General features: G+C 35.1%; 1 protein-coding gene across 1 annotated transcript in view; it reads left to right on the top strand.

Annotated features, from left to right (window-relative positions):
- Positions 1-21915, top strand: part of LOC106135572 (head-specific guanylate cyclase) — an 82504-nt gene that overhangs the window by 10246 nt on the left and 50343 nt on the right. Inside the window, exon 2 of the mRNA XM_060950349.1 lies at positions 13439-13681. Coding sequence (XP_060806332.1) covers positions 13490-13681 — 192 coding nt within the window. The 5' untranslated portion in view covers positions 13439-13489. The remainder of the gene's footprint in view (positions 1-13438; positions 13682-21915) is intronic.

The raw sequence follows: 21915 nt of genomic DNA, 5'->3' as shown, positions 1-21915 counted from the left end.
ACTGAATCTGTAATCTCATTGGTTCATTTATTAGTGGAGCTTCCTGAAGCGGTAATACGTTTATCTGGATGAGTTTGTGATTACTTGCAGTATGTACAATTAGATATTTATAAAGAAAATAAACTTATATAAAGTGTATGTGTATATTGTTTTTTGTATAGGGTAAACCTTTTAAAAATTGTTAAGCAATAAGCAAGGGAGTATTTCTAGCAAATTAGAAGGAGGATTTCATAATATGATTTACACAGTACATGATAAATAAAAGAGCATCAGTGGTCCAATCGGAATACATGCTTGGTTAAAATGCGTGTTGCGCAGAAAGGCACAGGTTCGAATCCCACCTCAGCCATGTACCTACCAATGACTATTTTCGAAGTTATGTTTCCAAACTTGGGTATGTTTTAGACCAGGATCCTTGGTCAAAAGCATACCCAGGGATCATCTTCAGAGCTGTATCCTTACAGCCAGGAGGAAGAAGATGATAAATAAACGCGCATCAAAAATGGTTGTAACATTTTTTAATTAATGGTTTGAAATATTTTTAATTAAGGCACTCAATTACTGATGAAAATTCTAAATTTAGTTTACACTTATTACAGAAGATATAAAAAGCAGCAGAATAAAAATGCAAAATGGCCGGAAATTGAAATTTTAATATTAATCCCGAATATTTTTACGCGTCCTGGCGTAAGTCCAAATTCCAATTTTTGGGCATACGAGAACGAAATGTTTTGCAATGGTCAGTTGGCAAGCTACCATGTATCGTTATGGTATTTCAGAAAGCAGTAATAAAATCGCAAGATACCTAGTTTAAGCACCTATAAGTTCATTTTATTATTCACAAGATATCTTCTTTTAATCTGGCATAGATAGCCTAGAAAGACGCAACCAATGTTTTTATGGCATGTAAATATCAAACATGCTCTCTTAAGCTTTAGAACAACAAGGAAGACTGTTTATTATTTCACGAATATAAATGATAAGAAAGTACTGAAACAAAATCAAATCAGCACTCCATTAGATAATGTATTGAATTAACGACACTGATTTACTCGACACTTAAAAAACAGATTAGCTCCTAACTTAATTATCTGCAAACGGTCTCCGTGATGTCATTTTGTCAACGTCTTTTTCCTGACACCTTTCCTGTCTCGTAATAGCTTTTTGACGACCTACGTAGCCTATAACCACTTTAATTTCAGCTTTTCTTTTGAGGCTTGTTTTTGACTGGAAAAAATCATCCAAAAGTTTGTCACGTACACGACACTCTGTCACTGGTTTTAATTATGAGCTTGTTTATTTAATTAATGTTGTTTAGGTTTTAGTTAGTTTGAGAGAGAAACATAGGATGTGGCTGTTGCTATTTTTTAAAACGACATTTTGAATCTTTTTTCTTTAAGCATATTTACTATTACAATTATTTTATTTACAGTCGACAAAATTACCAAAAAGTACTACTGTATCTTCTACGTTCACTCTATAACACATTCGTTTTGTTACGCCCGTCTACAGATTAATCTCTAACTACAATCAATAATAAAATGGTATGAAAAAGAAATTTGATAATTTTTCTTCTATTCTTTCATTCATTCTTAACTTCCCAACTTCATTTTCCGATATTGTTCAGTTAGATTTTTATGAACTATATTTATATATTTTGGGATCGGGAATGAAAAAAATCACCACAATAAAATGGTCGTCACACAAAATGGCCATTGTAATAGAAGGGTTTGGGTCGCATAAAATAGCTCTAGAAAATGGGTAGGTTTGGTTTCCATGGAAAATCAAGCAATCTGGTATCATTTTAGGACTACGCACTTGAAAGAAAAAAATATTTGAATCCTGATAGTATATGATATACAATCTATTCACTTTCACTCACAGTCAATGACTCACTTAATTTTAAGGAAAATATACTTAAGGACAAATAGTATGTCTACAACCATACAGCACATATAAATGAAAGTCACTTTAATATCCCAGCGGATTAAGACGTAATAAGTGGGGCACCTAGCAAATAAAATGAATGACTGGATGGGGATAAATTTTTAGGTAGGACTATGTTTAACTATTTTTTTATATTAAATTTTACCACGATCAGTAGTTTTATATTTGTGTAAATCAAGCTGTGTCGGTTTAAACTGATACTACAATTTCGCAGATTCGCCCAGGTAAGGCGGGAAATTCCGTTAAATCACCCTTCCGCGGTTACTCTGTACAATAAATAAATAAATAATCATATACAGCACAATCATATTACACAGATTGAATTAGCCTCGAAGGAGGTTCGGAACTTTTGTTACAAGATACAAACTCAACGATACAATATTTAATAATAAATACTTATAGAAATAAACAAACAAGACCCAGGCCAACCAAATAAAGTTAGTTTCTCAACATGCCCTAGCCGGGATTCGAATCCGAGATCCTCAATGACACAGACTAGCACATTACCGCTGCGCCACAGAGGCCGCCAATTAGTGCGACCTTAGACCACATGAAAGATCATGTCAAGACAAAGTTCTCTAATGCATTGTACCTATCAAAAGATCGCTGCAGACGGAAAGAGACTGTGATGAAATAAGATTGGGCACATCACTCTCAGCAGTGAGCAATAGACTCAAGGAGGAGGACCACATAAGAAACCTTGAAAGTTAGAACCTCTAGATCCCGGCCAGGGCATGATAAGAAACGAACTTTCTCTGATTGGCCTGGGCCTTGAATCTATTTAAGTATTTATTGTAAAATATAGTATCGTTGAGTTAGTATCTCGTAACACAAGTTTCGAGCTTACTTTGAGGCTGAATCATTCTGTGTAATTTGTCCCGTTTATATTTATTTATTTATTCTAGACCCAAAGGTTTAGTCTATCAGTCAGTCAGTCAGTACCCTCTTTGTAAAGATGGCCGCAACGGTTTGACACCGCATTTGGCAAAGCGAGTGATTTCGCTATGACAATGGAAAGGTAATATTCGTTGTATGAATATGACATGAATGGAGGGAAATTTATTCATTCTTGGCTGTTATTTGTGAAGAGAGAATTGGTGTGAAGGGAGCGCAAATAATAAACGGTAGAAAATTTGAGGTATACCTTCACTAGAAGGAATTTTTAATTTTTTTTTCTGTTATATTTCTTTTCGCTTACTTATATTTATTTTATGTATGTACAAGATCATTATTTGTGGTGTCACTCATCAGTATCATTGTTTGTGGTACATACATGCACTTTGCACATTCACATTGTTTATTACTGTTAATTATATATGTGTCCAACAAATGTATTGTGATAGTGAATAAAACTTTTATCTATCTATCTATATAAAAGAATTTATTAGGAAAGTACAAATTTTTATCAGGATTACGTACAGAACAGAAATGTAAAAAAAAAATCTAATGACATCATGCTTTTTTTTACTTATTTACAATTTCATTTCGAGACCTCTTTAAAGTTCTGACCATGGATTGTACTATGTTGTAGGTCAGATAGTCACAACACAAATCAACGAGCACAACAAAATCACATGTTTTTCTGACTGTTCGCAAACTTCTCATGAAAATACCTACGTAATAACTTTCTAGACGCCGTAAATACGAGTAAATATAATGTCATTTTTATTGCTCAATAGCTCAGAGTAATGAATGTTAATACATAAAAGTTTCACGTAAAGAACTATATCGTTGACTCTAAACGATCCTATTTCGTGCCCAATGTTCCGTTATGGCTTTTGGATAGATAATGGCTCAGATAATGCCTTCTTGTGACCTTTATTTTAAATAATGTCTATTAGGAAGGCTTCCTTGGATTTCGATTTAATCTTAGATAAAGTTTCCATAGATTGATTGAACTATAAATTAGTTTATTGTTATCAACATCTTGACAAAAGTCTCGATGTTCTCTTCGCCACTCTGGAGAGGAGCCTGGGGTCCATCTGTGACCACAAAAGATATTTGGGCAAATCAGGATTTTACACAAAGCGACTCCAATCAGACTTATGTCACTTTGTAGGGGAACCTTACTAATAATTTGATCATGTTATGAATAAATAGTCAAAATAATGATGATAAACTGGCCTAAATATATGTGTGATATAATTACATATATACATACATATAGTCACGACTATATCCCTTGCGGGGTAGACAGAGCTAACAGTCTCGAAAAGGCTGATAGGCCACGTTTATCTGTTTGGCTTAATACATTGAAGAATAGAGTTGAGATTCAAATATTGACAGGTCGCTAGCCCATCACCTAAAAGAAGAATTCCAAGTTTAGAAGCCTATCCATTAGTCGCCTTTTATGACATACATACAAGATGGAGTGGTCCTATTCTTTTTTTATTGGTGCCGGGACCCACACGGCATAATGACAAAAGATTTTTATTTTTCCATCTCTAAAGACCGATCAGATGATCAACCGATTTGTATGGAAGAGAAAATATTTATTTAATTTTGTTGCCATTAATTATAAACTACTCAGTTTCTTTGACATTCCCCCGTTTCAAGTATCGACTGACCGTACTAGACACGTATTTAATTTAAGCAATTCATTTTTAAATAGAAATACACACGTAGAGTTTCTTTGGTAAATATTTTTCGAAGACATACATTTTCCGATACCTTTTATTTGTCGAAAAAATATTGATGCTTCAAATTAAACATCAAGATATATGCTAACTCTGTTTATATCGGGTAAATGAAACGAAAATTACTCTGTCAACAACAATTTGCTTGAATCACCCCTTAAAATTTCTGTTCACCACAAAATTTTCGGTTGTGCCGTGCAAATATCAACTTTAACACATTGACGTTAAGCGTCAAGTTATCGAGAATGATCATGCAAAAGTGCCGTGAAATTTTGAGATGCGACGTTGAATTTATCTAACCATGATTTCGTCTTAAATAAGATGAGGTATATTTTTGTGATGGTTTCCAAAATATTGGGTAAGGCTAACCAAAATGTCAGAAAATCATTACCTACTTTACAAAAGAAATTTATACTATAATATTATAAAGCTGAAGAGTTTATTTGTTTGTTTGAACGCGCTAATCTCAGGAACTACTAGTTCGAATTGTAAAAAATCCCGCTGCAACTATTAGGAGCGAAGAAATAATGGAAATTGTGAGAAAAAAACGGGGCTTCATCGTTGAGGCTTCAATGATGGCTAAAATAACTATTCCACGCGGACGAAGTCGCGGGCACAGCTAGTATTTAAATAAAATTTAGGTACCAGTTGCTTCCTTAACTCGATCACTACCTGCGGCTATGACTATTCAGGATTGGAAAAGTCAGGTTTTTTCATGAAGCCTTATTTGCAGAGAAACCTAGCCCGTATCGGATCATGATAACACGTTGTCTGAAACACAGAGGTTTCCTCACGATGTTTATCCTCACCGTAAGAGCATAGGCGAGGAATGAAACGAATGTTCATAATTCAGAAAAAAAAATTGGTACAGATCGCTGTAGGATTTGAAACCAAAGCCTCCATGTCCATCAACCTTTTTATAGCAACTGTAAGCAACATTCTTTTATCATTAATCATTTTTCTGACAAATTTTCCTGTAACATAGGGTGTGCCGACTGCTTCGCTTTCCATGCAGTCTGAAAATTCAATCGAAGAAATCGCTATTCCTAATGATGGAATTGCGATTTCTTCGATTGAATTTTCTTCATCTTCGTCTTACATCTGAAAGAGGCCTTTTAGTCTTTTCATGCCAGTTGGCTCTGTCTACCCTGCAAGGGATATAGCCGTGATATAAAGCAAATATTAAGTAAATTATTTTTATAATTCTTCTTCTTCCTGACATCAATCGCAGTTACATTCTTACCTCTTTGGAGAGGAGCTCGTGGCTGGAGATGGTTCGCTGACTTTTTCTCTTCCCTTCAAATTTGAAATGAAAAAAAAATCTCAATTCCATCATTAAGCCATATACATCTGAAAGCGGCCTTTCACACATTTCAAGTCTGTCTACCCCGTCACATGTATGTTTTTCTATAACGTCTATGTGTAATCACCGTCATCACTTACAATATTGCGACCATCAATCAAGTTGTCAATGGCGTGTGCAGCTGACACGACACTGTTGCCGATTTTAAACCATTATTGATGGAAAAATTCAGTTAATTTTATCAGTATCCAAACAGCTGAAGAAAGAATTGGAATATGTTTGAAACACAGGGGTATAGAGCCAAAATTCTTTAAAATACTGTAAAGCCACATAAAGCTTAGGGCTTTATGATGGAATTAAGATTTAAATACTGACAGGTTGCTAGCCCATGGCTTACAAGAGGAATCCCAAGTTTATAGGTCTAGGGTTCCTTAGTCGCCTTTTACAATATCCATAGGAAAGACATGGAGTGGTTCTATTCTAAAGTGTCGAAAACCACATGATATTTACTAGAAAAAAAAAACAACGAATAGAGTTACCTTTACAATTTATTGCAAGATTCAAGATTCAAAGGGTGATAAATAACGGCTTATAATTAAGACTGATTTATCCCTTAAGCTCGCGTAATTAACGATGTGGGACCTTATGACATTTATCTTAAGGTGCCTTAGGGTAAATTAGTATTTTGTCAATACCCTATGTCTTTAAGTCCTTGGTTAGGTTTAGGTAATATTGTGTTATACTTAGATTTTGCCCAGGACTCATTGCAATACTTGAGAGAAAAGTAGGTAATGTTTTACGGTAAAGAGCTGTGTAGTACCCGGCACTAATAGAAAACAGAATAGAACCACTCTATCTCTATCATATGGGTGTCGTAAAAGGTGACTAGTCCTTAGTCGAGTCACTCGCCTCATTAGAGTCAAGGTTTCCTTTTGCTGCTGTTTTTTTACACGATTGTGAATTTGCTGTAATTTATTATGATGCAATAAAGAGTTATTGTATTATATATTGACTCTGTAAACCCCGATATTGAAATAGGCGTGTGCAAATGAGGTTCTAGTGTGGTTATTTATAAAACTCTTTATCCCCCTGTGTGATTCCCGGTTGCGTTTCATACTGAATCGGTTAAGTCAGATTTTCGTTTTTTTTAAATATTTTTATAATAAAGAGACTTAAAAGACTTCAAAGACTCAAAACAATTAAAATCTTTTGGTCTTTATGTCAGTCCCATTGTAATAGATCTTAAATTTAACACAAGATACTAATGGAAAGTCAGATTTTTTACGCGAAGGGACTCCCATGTAACCTCTTCAACCATTTCAAGGGATTATAATTTTAATTGGATCATGGTCACACGTCCAGTTTTCTCAAAATATTTTTGATCACCGTCAGAGCATCGATTATAATCAAAAGTAACATTTATTTGTTATAGTATCACTTTGTATATAATAACAGGAGGTAAACCGATCAAGGTCGAGTATATCGTTATGAATTATTATCAGTTCATGAATGGATGCAGTCCTCCATTATTTTCTATTGTCTAGTTAAGATAGGCATATTAATATGCAAATAGATTGTATTGTGACTCAACTGTGTACAGAGTAAACAATAAGTAGTTAAATTAAATATAAGAACCAGAGTTTATATATTTTTATAAACAACTAGCTGTGCCCGCGTCTCCGTCCGCGTAGAATAGTTATTTTGGGCATAATTGAAGCCCTCAAGCGTGAATAATTTTCTACGTTTTTTTTCACATTTTCCATTATTTCTTCGCTCCTTATAGTTGCAGCGTGATGATAAATAGCCTACAGCCTTCCTCAATAAATAGTCTAGCAAACACAAAAATAATTTTTCAATTCGAACCAGAAGTTCCTGAGATTAGCGCGTTCAAACAAACAAACTCTTCAGCTTTATAATATTAGTAAAGATGGTGATTCTTGGGATTACTCTTTTAGGAAATGGACACGCAATCTGTCAGTATTAGAATCTCAATTCTTTCATTAAGCTTAACAGCTGTTCTTGGCCTGTCTACCCCCGCAAAAGATATAGACGTGATTATATGTATGTACAATCTATTTTGTTTCCCTTCAGTTCCATATTATAGTTTCATTGTAGTTATAACAATGACGACGTCTTCATTTGACGTGCCGTATGGATCCCAGCACTTATGAATAGGACTACTTCATATCTTTCTCATGGATGTCGTATAAGGCGACTTAGAGAAAGGCTCATAAACTTTTGTGGGATTCTTTGTGTAGGTGATGGTCTAGCAACCTGTCACTATTTGAATCTCAATTCTATCATGAAACTGAACGTGGCCTGTGAGTCTTTTCAACACTGTTGGCTCTGTACCTCGCAAGGGATATAGACGTGACTTTATGTATGTATATAGACGTGACTATATGTATGTAAGCCTATGCCTTCTGATGATATACAACAACTCGAACGTAATAATGTGAAGCCATATCAAACAGTGGTAGGTCAACGACGAACGGTTCTATATTCCCAGTAGCCGTGTTACGTACATAATACTTTAAATTTCTTCCTTTGTTGTGTTCTAAGGTTAATCTGTTCTTTTAAAGAGTGACGAACCGCGTTGTATTTTTTTTGGAAATTATTAAAGTAGATTAGTCATATGATCAGTGCCGTGTGGTTCCCGGCACCAATAAAAAAAAGAATAGGACCACTCCATCTCGTTTCCATGGATGTCGTAAAAGGCGACTAAGGGATAGGCTTAATTATAAACTTGGGATTCCTCTTTTGGGCGATGGGCTGGCAACCTGTCACTGTTTGAACTCAATTCTATCATTGGGCCAAGTGGCTGAGCGTGGCCATTCAGTCTTTTCAAGACTGTTGGCTCTGTCTACCCCGTAAGGCATAAAGACGTGATCATATGTATGTATGTATGTATGTATTAGTCTTATCATTACCTTTCGAATGTTAAAATTATCACTCATCTTTGTGTGTTCTCATTAGTTTTCTCCATCGCAATGCTTCAGGCCCGGGTCCGCATTTTCTCTTTACACGTATTCAATAATTGTTTAGTCAATTACATACATAAAATCACGCCTCTTTCCCGGAGGGGTAGGCAGAGACTACCTCTTTCCACTTGCCACGATCTCTGCATACTTCCTTCGCTTCATCCACATTCATAACTCTCTTCATGAAAGCTCGGCGGTTTCGGGTACTTTTGACCTGACCCTTTACCAGGACGTCCTTAATTTGATCAAGATACGTTCGTCAATTTTAAGTCAATTAGCTATCATTAAATTTACAGAAAACCAACAATCTTTATTTTCCTCCTGGCTTTAGTCCCGGTTGCATCCTCACCACTCTGGAGAGGAAGCCGGGAAATCTTTTGACCATGGATACTGGCTTGGGAAAGTCTCGTTTTTACACTGAGAGGTACCCACCTGATCTTTACAGGGGGACCGTATTGTATCGATCATGGTAACATATCCAGTTGTCTGAATGTACAGTTTTCCCTCACCTCAAGTGCATCGGTTAGTATACAAACTAATGAACATGACTTTGTTTTGGTACATGGCCGAGGTGGGATTAAAACCTGTATCTTTTTAAGCGCATCATGCATTTTTAACCGGGCACATTACCGATTCAACCATCGACGCTCTTGAGAAAACCAGCAGGCTACTTTGTATTAAAGAAAAAGGCAGGGTTTATAGGGGCTGTAGCTATTACTAATACATACATACATATGGTCACGTCTATATCCCTTGTGGGGAAGACAGAGCCAACAGTCTTAAAAAGACTGATAGGCCACGCTCAGCTATTTGGCTTAATGATAGAATTGAGATTCAAATAGTGACAGGTTCCTAGCCCATCGCCTAAAAAGGAATCTCAAGTTTGTAAGCCTATCCCTTATTCGCCTTTTACGATATTTATGATAAATATATAAAAATGGAAAGAGAGGGAGTGGTCCTATTCTTTTTTGTATTGGTACCGGGAACCACACTACTAAAAAACAAATATTATCAAAAAAAGAACACCATCGGAATCCTTTCCCATTAAAATTTACGTTACGAATTCCGTATGAAAAATCGTTTGTTCTTAAGCCTTAAATAAACCGAAAACAAAGCCTTATTTAACGAAAATAAATGGCACGTCCCTACCCCCGTCTCACCCCCCCCTCACCCCTTTGACCCTCATAGCATGCCAGGAGACGGCGGTCTCAGAAACCGCTATATAAATTCCAGCGCTTTGCTGCCGTTCCAAATGGGATTCCTATACATTTTATGTGCTATAACCACAAGACAAGAATTCCTGGCTAATAATAAAATTGTCTTTATATCATTCAGATTTCGTTCATTTACAACATAGATATTATTAATGACCGTCGTTGGTCGACTGGTTAGTTAAAACTTTACAAAAATGGTCCACGTTCTAATCCAGCCGCAGACAAACACATACATACATATATGAGCGAACATGTTACAACACAATACAATAATATGTTGATCATAAATAAAATCTCCTAATTACAAGGGAAAGGTTTTTAAACTTTAACACTATTTTGAAATTTACATTCCAATTTTTGAGCCATCCAGCTAAAAACAAAGAATCAGAAGAATCAAAATATCCCAAAATGTTCTGACGCTTGGCTCTGTCTACCCTGTAAGGAATAAATACGTAATTATGTGTATGTGCACTTGTTAACATAGGTCAGTTACGGTATAATTATAGGCGTCAGGTTACGATGACGGAAAAAATTATTTATTCTAACACAATAGAATCTAGTTTTTCATCAGATTGCGATGCGCGTGCACGTGTTGGAGAATGTAAATAAAATAATAGAACCTGCCTTTTGTGATCGGTTATAAATAAACTACCTAATCTTGACATACATCGAGTTTTAATGGCTATGTTTAAGTGGGTTATGGTCGGATATAAAACATAACCTATAGGCCGTTGAGTGTCGAGTAAAACATTTTTAATAGTGAAACAATATAGTAAGGTATATATTTTCTCTGAAAATAAAATCAAGTGGTTTGAAAAGTCAAATAAGAGCAAGATGTTTGTTTGCTAAAAATTCCTTTATATTTATGGTGTGACTAGCTTTTTACTCGCAGCTTCACCCGTGCGAATTTAGCGCCACCTTCATGCGCAAATTTAGCGTCACCTACAAAAGAATACAGATTTTTCGCAAATTCCACGAGAACTAGTTTTTACAGGGTTTAATTATAGATATATATGCAAAATTTCAAAAAGATTCGTTCAGTAGATAACGCGTGAAGATAAGAACAAACAAATAAATGAACTTACTTTCGCTTTTATTATATACTAGCGACCCGCCCCGATTTCGCACGGGTGCAAAATTATAAATGTTATTATACATAAAAACCTTCCTCTTGAATCACTCTACCTGTTACAAAAAACCGCATCAAAATCCGTTGCGTAATTTTAAAGATTTAAGCATACAGACAAACAGACTAAAATAGCGACTTTGTTTTATACTATGTAGTGATAGTGAGAGAGAGAGAAGAATGCAAGAGGTTATAGATGAAGATGTGAATGAAGCACGTAAGGAATATAAGAAAATGAAAGATTTGGTTAAGAAAGCTGTGATTAGAAAGAAAGAAGAGTATAAAGAGGATTTTGATAAAAGTTCTTTCAGTCAAATCTGAAAGTATTCTGGAAATCCGTAAGGTCAGCCCGAGGAAATACTATAACCAAAGAGCTGACTAGGATCAGATGCCAGGATGGTAGCGTTGTGAAAGGAGAAGAATGTGTACTAAAGATATGGAAGGACTATTTTGAAAGTTTATTTGAAAAAAAGGAAGGAAATAAGAAAGATTTCTGCTATAGCGAAGAAAAAGAGAATGAGATGGAAGGCGAAATTGAAATGTTCGAAATTGTGGAAGCACTTAAGAGTATGAAAGCGGGAAAGGCTGCTGGGTGTGATAGAGTGTCGGTCGAGATGCTTAAAGCAGGAAAAGGCGTAGTAGCTAGTCAGTTGTACTGCCTTTTCAATTTGTGTTGGAGAAGCGGCCGAGTACCAAAAGATTGGTGTAAGGCTGTTATCGTGCCACTTTACAAAGGAAAAGGGTCACAGCTGGACTGCAAAAATTATCGTGGTATAAGCCTGCTTAGCGTCGTCGGCAAATTGTATGCTAAGGTATTGATTAATAGAGTCAGGAATGAAACTGATGACAAAATATGGGATGCTCAAGCGGGATTTCGAAAGGGAATGGGATGTACTGATCAGGTCTTTTCCTTGCGGTGCATAGCCGAAAAGTTTTTGGCCAAGAGTCAAAAAGTCTATTGCACATTCGTAGATCTGGAAAAGGCCTATGACAGAGTTGAGAGGAATGAATTGTGGTCAGCACTTTCTTTGCATGGGGTGAGCAGTCTCTTAATACGAGCACTGAAATCCTTATATGAGGATTCGAGTGCTTGTGTCAGGATAAACGGAGCGCACACTGAGTGGTTTAAGATTGAGAAAGGCGTTAGGCAAGGATGTGTTGCGTCACCGTGGCTGTTCAACCTATTTATGGATAGCTGTTTGACAGATTTGAAAGAGTCTAAAAGTGGATTAAGGATGAATGAGTTACTCGTCAAATGTCTGCTCTATGCCGACGATCAGGTTATACTGGCGTCATCAGCGGAGGAGTTACAGGAGATGGTAAACTGTATGCATGAAGCTTTAAAAGAGAAAGGAATGAAAGTGAACGTAAGTAAAACTAAAACACTGGTTTTTGAAATGGAGAAAGAAATGACAGCATGTAATATTTTGATTGGAGGAGAAAAAGTGGAGCAAGTGAAAGAGTTCGTATATCTAGGATCAAAGTTTACATCAGATGGCAAGTATGATAGTGATATTGAAAGGAGAGTGAACGCGGGGAACATGGTGAATGGAGCTTTGCATGCCTTTATGAGCAGTCAGAAACTATCCAAAAAGGCTCGACTGGCTGTGCACAGGGGCGTGTTGGTCCCGACATTAATGTATGGGAGTGAAAGTTGGGTATGGCAAAAGAAGCATGAAAGCAGAATAAATGCAGTGGAAATGAGAGCGTTAAGGAGTATGATGGGTGTGAAATTGAGTGACAGGATAAGGAACAGCGTGATAAGGGAATGTTGTGATGTGAAAGAAGATGTAGTTACAGGAATAGAAAAGGGTATGTTAAGATGGTTCGGTCATGTGGAGAGGATGAATGAAAGCAGGTTGACTAAGCAGATATACAAGGAGAGTGTGGAGGGAAAGGTCGGAGTGGGAAGACCTAGACGAACGTATCTTGATCAAATTAAGGACGTCCTGGTAAAGGGTCAGGTCAAAAGTACCCGAAACCGCCGAGCTTGTATGAAGAGAGTTATGAATGTGGACGAAGCGAAAGAAGTATGCAGAGATCGTGGCAAGTGGAAAGAGGTAGTCTCTGCCTACCCCTCCGGGAAAGAGGCGTGATGTTATGTATGTATGTATGTATGTAGTGATAGTGATGTTGGGATACAACATAATTTGGTCCCACATACTTTTTTTATTTTTAAGCTTTTATTGTAATCACGGATTAAATCAAAATTAATAATCTATTGTCCACAGATGCGTACCAGCGTACAGTCAGTGTGAAAAACTATGTCTTGAATCTCCAAAATGACGTGCCCTTTCCGTCGCGCGTCCTCCCAGCACCAGTTCGCCAATGGAAGTAACGCGGGCAGGAAAAAGGAGTTCAGGTCACGTCAGTCCTCGGTGCACCTGACAGGGCCTGATGAAGATAACGGGGAGAGGAATACGTTGACATTGAAGCATTTGAGCGAAGCGCTGCAGTTGCTTACCGCGCCTTCGGTAAGTTTTTCTTTTATAATTTTTCCTCGGAAACAGTATTAAAAATTCTTGTAAAAAATGCTTTCAACGTCTGTCTGTTTTGTATTATTTATATAAGCAACATATTATGATTCATTGATTACTTGAACTGTCAGTGCTACTCATATTATGATAAATACTTTGTACAATGATAAAGCGTCTCGGGCAATTTTTGTTTCGGAAAATGTACTATTCCCGTGGGATTTGCGATAAATAACAAAACGGGAACATTACGTGTACGAAGTCTGAGGAACAGCTAGTACTTAATTATTAAATTATATAATTTTGATAGAATTAATTATCAGCAAAAGTATTTCAATTCCAACGCTGGTTTATTACTCGAGATTATCATTTTCAATATTTATTTAGGAGCGTAGGATGAGGAAATTCTTCCCTAAAAATCCAAAGCTTAACACTCGTCCCGAAAATAAGTAAATATTAGGTTTAATCACAAAGATTGAGTTAGCTTCAAAGTAAGTTTCCTTATGTTGTAGGAAAATACTTAACTTTTTTCGCAATAAACCTCAAGACTTGTTAGCAATAGTGGCTGACTGGTGATCGAACAGTTATGGTGCCCGGCTAAACAGTGTGATGCAAAGGTTCAAATCCCAGGGCGACCATGTACATGACTCTTTTCTGATTAAAGAACATTGGATTTACTGCTAATCGGTGCTTTTATGGTAAGGATAAAGTATTATGAGGATACCTGCCCAATGCACATTGAGATAACTACAGATTCTTTATCATTACGTAGCAGAAGTCAGACGAGTGTCGCTTCGTGTAAAAACCTGACTTATTCCATTAAATCAAGGACCATTATCAATGGTGCATCAGAATGTTATAATAGGGACTACTGCCAGGCGAAAGAACTTCAAGCCTAATGTGCCACTGACTGTTAAAAAAAGATGACATTAAGAAACTTTCTTCTTTTGGTTGTTTAAATTGAAACTATCGACAAAAACAAAGGAAATTGGAAATTGCTCCTTACAAAGTTTCAGAATATGCAACAATGTAATCTCAACAGAAAAATAATGTTACTTCAAAAGAGAAAATACATTTTGAAAGTTCATAATTTCTGCATCATAAAATTTAAACTGAAAGCAAATCAACAAAGTTTGGAGCTATCCGACCATGGTACAATAGATTCTACTGCGCTTGGAATAGAAGTTTATTTTGTGTGAAGCTTTATTGTAATTTGGATTCTTTAGTGAGTGGAAAATTGCTGAGGCGGTAGATGGCAAGATGTGCCAGTATATTGGAATTGAGTCGGACGGGGTATATAGAGCCATCCATTAAGATAATGTCAATCTGTCTTGAAGGCTCGAGAAAAAACTGGATCAAAGCAGCTGTTTTTTCTTTCGCTTTATTGTAATTTCATTCAAATCTTCAAATACATTGTTGTGTATTTGGTCTAATGTCATTGTCAATTAATGTTGTTACATTATTTGTTAAATTACTTCTATAGGAAACTGCAATGAGCCTTGAATTAATTTCAAGTACTAATTGGTCTTGTTTGTTTAAAATTAAATGATATTTACGAGACATCGTTATCTAAGAAATTTTCCTAAATTAACTATCAGTTCAAAAAAAAAACTCTAGAATTTTATGGTCAGCTGCCTTCTTGGTCACCGACACCTAAATGCGCAAACAAACTTATTACGTCTGTGTCTCTTACGGGATAAACATTACCAATAATCACAAGACTGTTAGGCAATGTCAAGTGGGATGGTTCAATGATGGCAGGCACACAAGCCTACTAGGAGAATGCTAAATATATTTGCCTTTCCCTTAGTCGCCTTTTACGACATCCATGAGACATGAGAAAAAGATGGAGTGGTCCTATTATTAAGTACCAGGAACCACACGGCACTTGACATACTTAACACATACATACATGGGAGCTCTCGTACGCTACGTCAAAAGATAATTTCCCAAGCAACTATTTATTCTGCAGCTTCAAATAAGGAAAATCTTTCATAATATCCATAGCCCACGTCCCGAAAATAGACGTGTTTATATATCAGATGTTATTGTTTTCGATTAATTATACTCATTAGTAAGCCAGTCACGTATAAGAGTAATGAGGAATAGAGGAAGTTGTGATTCGAATTTAAGATTAGAATTAATGTACATTTGATATTGTGTTACCAGGCGATGGTATTTGGAATAGAATGGATTTATTATCAAAATTGGATACAAGGTACCACTTTGTGACGTCACATCGCTTAAATCCAATTATATCTACTGCCGCTTTCAAAACGCATGTGTAGAAGAAGCGGCGGAACAAACTACACTGTAGCATTGCACTGGACGTCAATAAACAAGTATATCTCTTAATCTAAATCGTGGACGAATGCACATTGTCTGCTTACATTAAAAAATTAGTGAATAAGTATAAAATTAAAATTGATGCAGCATTGTGTTAGAAATGCTCGATGGAGTAGATTATATATTCCACTCATGCGTTGACTTCTAGCCGAAATTCTAAGATCATCTGCTGCAGTGTAGTTTTTTCCGCCGTTTCTTCTACAGATGCGCTTTGTAAGCGGCAGTAGATATAATTCGATTTAAGTGAGGTGGCGTCAGATGGGTAGATTTATTTTCATAAGATAAATTTATTTTCAAAATTGGATATTTATTGAAATACCCATTTTACAACAACTTACGAAAATTGTACAAAAAAATTACCTCAGTACATAAAAAAACATTGTCTTATCGGTGTTTTCAATATGCTTGCTAGTCGCAAACTTATGATTGGTTCGTAACTCCATAGTAACTGTACGCAACTGTACGTAACTACAGCAGAGTAACTGCTAACTTTTCAAGACATTCCACAACTTTCGAGGTGAAACTTCCACTTGGTATATCGACCTCGTGTTATTGTTTACCGCTTAGAGCAAAAGCGGTGTTATGAGATGTGTTCGCTTCGAGGAGTTGTAAAACTGTAATAAATTTAGTTAAGTTGTAAGTGCCGTGTGGTTCCCGGCACGAATAGAAAAAAGAAAAGAACCTCTCCCTCTCTTTTCCATACATATCGTAAAAGGCGACTAAGGGATAGGCTTTTAAACTTGGGATTCTTCTTTTAGGCGATGGGCTAGCAACCTGTCTCTATTTCTCTATTTGAATCTCAATTCTATCATGAAGCTGAACAGCCGACCGTGGCCTATCAGTCTTTTCTAGATTGTTCGCTCTGTCTACCCCGCGAGAGATATAGACGTGACTATATGTATGTAGGTATGTAATTAAGTAATAAATTAGTTGATATTGATTTTATTTTAAGAGGCCGAAAATCTCAGTGCTTTTCTTGTTTTAAAACTGTTTTGCTTAATATAATAATTATAAATTATGTCAAATGATTCTAAAACTTCTGTTTATATTACAGTTCATTATAATTATATTCCTCTGCTTCCGTAGCAAAAATACATATATTCATTGATTGCAAAAAGCATATCGCTGTCAAAACCGGCAACTGGATTGCACTAGATATTAGATTTTTTGATCTTCTTTCTACAAATAAAAAAAAAACAAAAACAACCATTCTATGTAAAAATACTGTTCTAATATTATTTCGCAATTTAGCTCTACTAGAAGAAAACTCTATTATTGGACAATTTGAATACTAAATGGTGCTATAATCTGGAGCAATATCTAATTTTCTAGACGGATTTTCACAATTTTGCTAGCAAAATTTGTTCAGATTGTGTAACCCTTGATAAGGTTAGAAGAAGGTGCCTTTGAGTTAAACAAATTATTAGACATTCATTTGGGAATCCACTGAAACTAAAATTATTAACATCAGTACAAAGTATTATATTACATGTAATAGATGGTAGATAGATATAGGCTCTTTATTGCAACATAAGAAACAGAAAAACAGAAAAAAACACAGGTAATGAGGTACAAAGGCGGACTTATCGCTGAAGCAATCTCTTCCAGTCAACCTTAGGGCGGGAGGAAATTAAAATAGAAAGGCGATTGGCGCAGTAACTATTAAATACATACATACGTAAAATCACGTCTTTATCCCTTGCGGGATAGACAGAGGTAGGGTCACATTCAACTGTACATTAAATGAGATTTATATATAATGTATAATAAATTTAAATATAAATAAATTTATAATATAATGACTTATAAACTTTTTTGTACAAACAATGTTGAAACAATCGGTGGACCTAATGCTAAATGCACAAGTGTGGATGTGTAAAGAGAATGATAATCCAGAGCCACATATTAAGAATATAAAAAGAGACAAACCCAGAATTACAATACCCAGAAGTGGAACTTTGTGTATTCCAGCAAGGCAAATATCTAAAGCCAGTTGATATTCTGTAGGCAGTTGACCGTTAAACTACAGCAAATCTTTTTCGGATTGACCTTTGATATCAAAATCTAAATTGGAAACACGATGACTAGTTCTATCATCGGCTCCGCCCACGTTGTTCTTCCATTGAAATTGGTTTTTCTCAATCCCTTTAAGAAACAGTCGAGGCAATATTTCTACGTATTGAATTTTCATTTTCTCAATCATTTTACTGTCTGTTGGATTCTAATCTCTTTGTTATTTTATCGACACGTATATTCACTAAATTATGAGAATTGTGATTTAAATGTTTGCGAGTCAAATCGCGTACAAAAGCTGATTAAAAAAAAACTTAAAAAATCAAAACACAAAAAAAATATCGCCCTTCTCACAAATGTTTAGACAACGTTTCATATAACAACAATACATCTAATACATCATGAAATTTATAACGCAGCAACAAAAAGTAATATATCAACTGTCCAAATGATTGGCGTTTTGTTTATGCTAGTCAAAATATGTAAATTCTTTTTTTGTTTATTTTCATACGCTTCGCGCGGGTTTTGGTTAGGTCGATATAAACTAGCAGACTTCTTATAAAGTCACAGTACTTGTAATAAATTTTTCATATTGACTAGTGAATTTGTTTTTTGCATGCACCTATTTAGAAGCCTGTTCGTTTTATTTTAAAAATGTTTCTATAGTGATACCAATAAATTTAACTGTAAGAATCTGGAAAAACAATATCAATTTTATTGAAATATTTAAAAAGTTGTTGTTGGATATCATTTAATTCTTTTTGGCATTGGTGTCAACACTAATACATTTTAGTATAATATAGAACATTATACTATAGTACATTGTAATCGGAAAATACCTACTGCAATGTAACATCTACCTGCATTGTATTTATCTTTACTAATTGTTAATACTTTTCAGGTTAAAAGCATACCAAATAGATTTATTTCCTACTGGCTTCTACCGGCAGCTGCAATCACACGAATCTACCGCTACAAATGAATGTTTTTTTGGAAATATTACCGTAATAAAAAGTACCATAATGTCCTTCTCTAGACTGTTAATTATATATATATACTCTTCATTTCAAGCTTAGCAGATAACGCGTGAAGAAGCTACCCGTCACTATTTGAATCTCAATTCTATTATTAAGCTTACGGCTGAACGTGGCCTGTCAGTCTTTCAAGACTGCTGGCTCTGTCTTCCCCGCAAAAGATATAGAAGTTACGTCTTTATCTTTTGCGGGGAAGACAGAGTATGTATGTATAGAGATAACAAATAAATAAACAATTTTAATGTACTTTCCCATTACCATCATATTTAAAATATTTCATGAATATCAAAATAGGATTGGACCTAAAATAATGCCTAGGGGAACTCCAAAATTTAGAACATTCATATTTAAATTGTTTACCTACGGTCGTTTTCCAATTTATCGGATATAAATAGTCGACTGAAACAGTATTTAGGTAAATGGAAAATATAAAACTTGTTTTCGGTTTACTCTACAAATTAAATTAGGAAAACTTCTTTGTTATGCTTGACTGACTACATCCTTTAATTTTTCCGTTTCATGAAATTGGACTTAAAGATCTGAAATTTATATCAGATAATTTTCAAAATTTTTGAATATTGTAAAGTTTCTTATATATACGACGACAAACTATATAATAAATTTCTCAAAATTCATACATCCAAACTTTTATTTGAAAGCAAAGAGATTTGTATTTATGACTGTTGTTCTCTACCATTGACTGTAACATTTACTACTAGAGAACGCCAGCAGCTTCATAATACTAACTTTAGTCCGCGACTTTGTCCGCATGATTTCTTTTTCGCGATAAAGCCTATATTCTTCCTCAGAGTCTATGTACTAAATTTCTTCAAAATCGGTTCAGTGGTTTAAGCGGAAAGCATAACGGACAGACAGAGAGACAATAATAATATTAGTAGGGATTATTTGATGGTCTAACGTTGAAATGAAAACTTTTCCAAATAACCTGTCCAATTACTTCTTGAATGACATTAAATGTGAAAACAAAACGTGACACTTGTTGCTTGAGGTGATAGCTCTAAATAACTCATTGGAGTATAAAGGAGTATTTCCCGAGAAATACATAGAGTTCCAATTTGCATAGAGTCGAGCTACTTGGGTAATTATTTTATGACCGTCTTGTATTTGCGTCTAATATCTGTGTTGACTGTTATATTAAAAATTTATTACAATTATGTATATACATTTTGCTTTCATGTAATTGTAATGTACGTATTATTTTTAAGAAATACTCTGAAATGTAAATATTTCATAAAAGAGTTACAAATATTCAGACAATATACGCATTTGATGTTTATAATTCGCAGACATAGACAAAACCAATGGTCAGAAAAAAAAATTTCCAACGGAAAAATTTTGCATTCATTCATTCATATAATTACGTCTATATCCCTTGCGGGGTAGATTGAGCTAACAGTCTGGAAAGACTGATAGGCCACGTTCAGCTGTAAGGCGTAATGATAGAATTGAGATTCAAATAGTGACAGGTTGCTAGCCAATCGCCTAAAAGAAGAATCCCAAGTTTATAAGCCTATCCCTTAGTCGCCATTTACGATATCCATGGGAAAGAGATGGAGTGGTCTTATTCTTTTTTATATTAGTGACAGGAACCAAACGTCACCGAAATTTGAAACTTTACACTTCATAATATCAGTATGGACCAGCTTGGACCTTACTTTATTTGTAATTAAAGTCTGTTCTATGATCTATACTACCTCTATGTAGCAACCCTTTATTAAGATCGCATGACTGCACTGCATTTCACGCCTAGCGAGCAGCGGTGATTTTTGCAATTTCATCTTTCATGTCTCTTACAATATTGAGTAGACTTTATTTCGAATTACGAGGAAGAAAATGAAGGCTTTGATACGTACCTTTCTTCGAATTGATAGGAAAAGAAATTAATGTACAAGAAATAGAATAAAAATGAAAACGATAATTCGATTCTTAAGATTTTTGAGTTTTTGCTGAAATCATATTGTCCGATTAGTTTTCCTATTTTTCACAACAGATGGCGTGCTGCCGTATTAGAACGCGCTTTAGTTATTTTTATGGTTTTTTGTATAGTGTTTGACAATTTATATATGTTCAGTCTTTAATACAGATTTCTTCGTATTCCGAGTTTCATTTTTGGACCCAGTACGGCATTGTCTAGGTAGCCATTTGGTCCTTTGAGTCGGGTGTGTAAGGTAGACTTTCGCGTGCAGTGTAGTGAAGTGTTAAGTGAATGAACTCAGAACTTAACGGATTACAGTGTGGAATGGACTTGGTAACCGTGAGTAGACTCTGAAAAAATACAAGTGTTTTAGGACTTAGAATATTTCCGTAGTGATTGAACTTTATAAATTTTACAAGTGTTTAAAAAAAGACTTAGAAAATTTTCATAGTGATCTTATTATTAACTTTAAAATTTTGCAAGTGCTAAAGACTTAGAAAAATTCCATACTGAACTCTGATTAACTTTGAAATTTTACTAGTGCAAAAGACTTTGAAAAATTCATTGGTCATTTATAATAAAAACTTTGAAAAATTTACATATGTTATAACAGTTGTGTATGAACTATTTAACTTTGTCGAGAACTTCAACTTGTGTTAATTTCTATAGAAATTTCTTGTTTATCTGCAACATAAATACAATTAACAATGGAGAAAATTAACCAATTACTCAGTCTTCAAGATGAACGAATGGAGTCTATTAAAAAAGCTCAGGTTAATTATGGTAAAACTCCAAAGGCAAGAATTACACCGAGCTATTTAGACACTCGCTTGGAAAACTTAGAGGCGACATGGAATTCATTCAAATCATCTCATGAGTACCTAATTTCAAACATTTCTAAGGAA

The sequence above is a fragment of the Amyelois transitella genome, chromosome 21 (genome assembly GCF_032362555.1).
Source record: "Amyelois transitella isolate CPQ chromosome 21, ilAmyTran1.1, whole genome shotgun sequence".
Classification (NCBI taxonomy): domain Eukaryota; kingdom Metazoa; phylum Arthropoda; class Insecta; order Lepidoptera; family Pyralidae; genus Amyelois; species Amyelois transitella.
The sequence above is the reverse complement of the archived record's forward strand: the minus strand, read 5'-3'. Positions and strand labels throughout refer to the sequence as shown.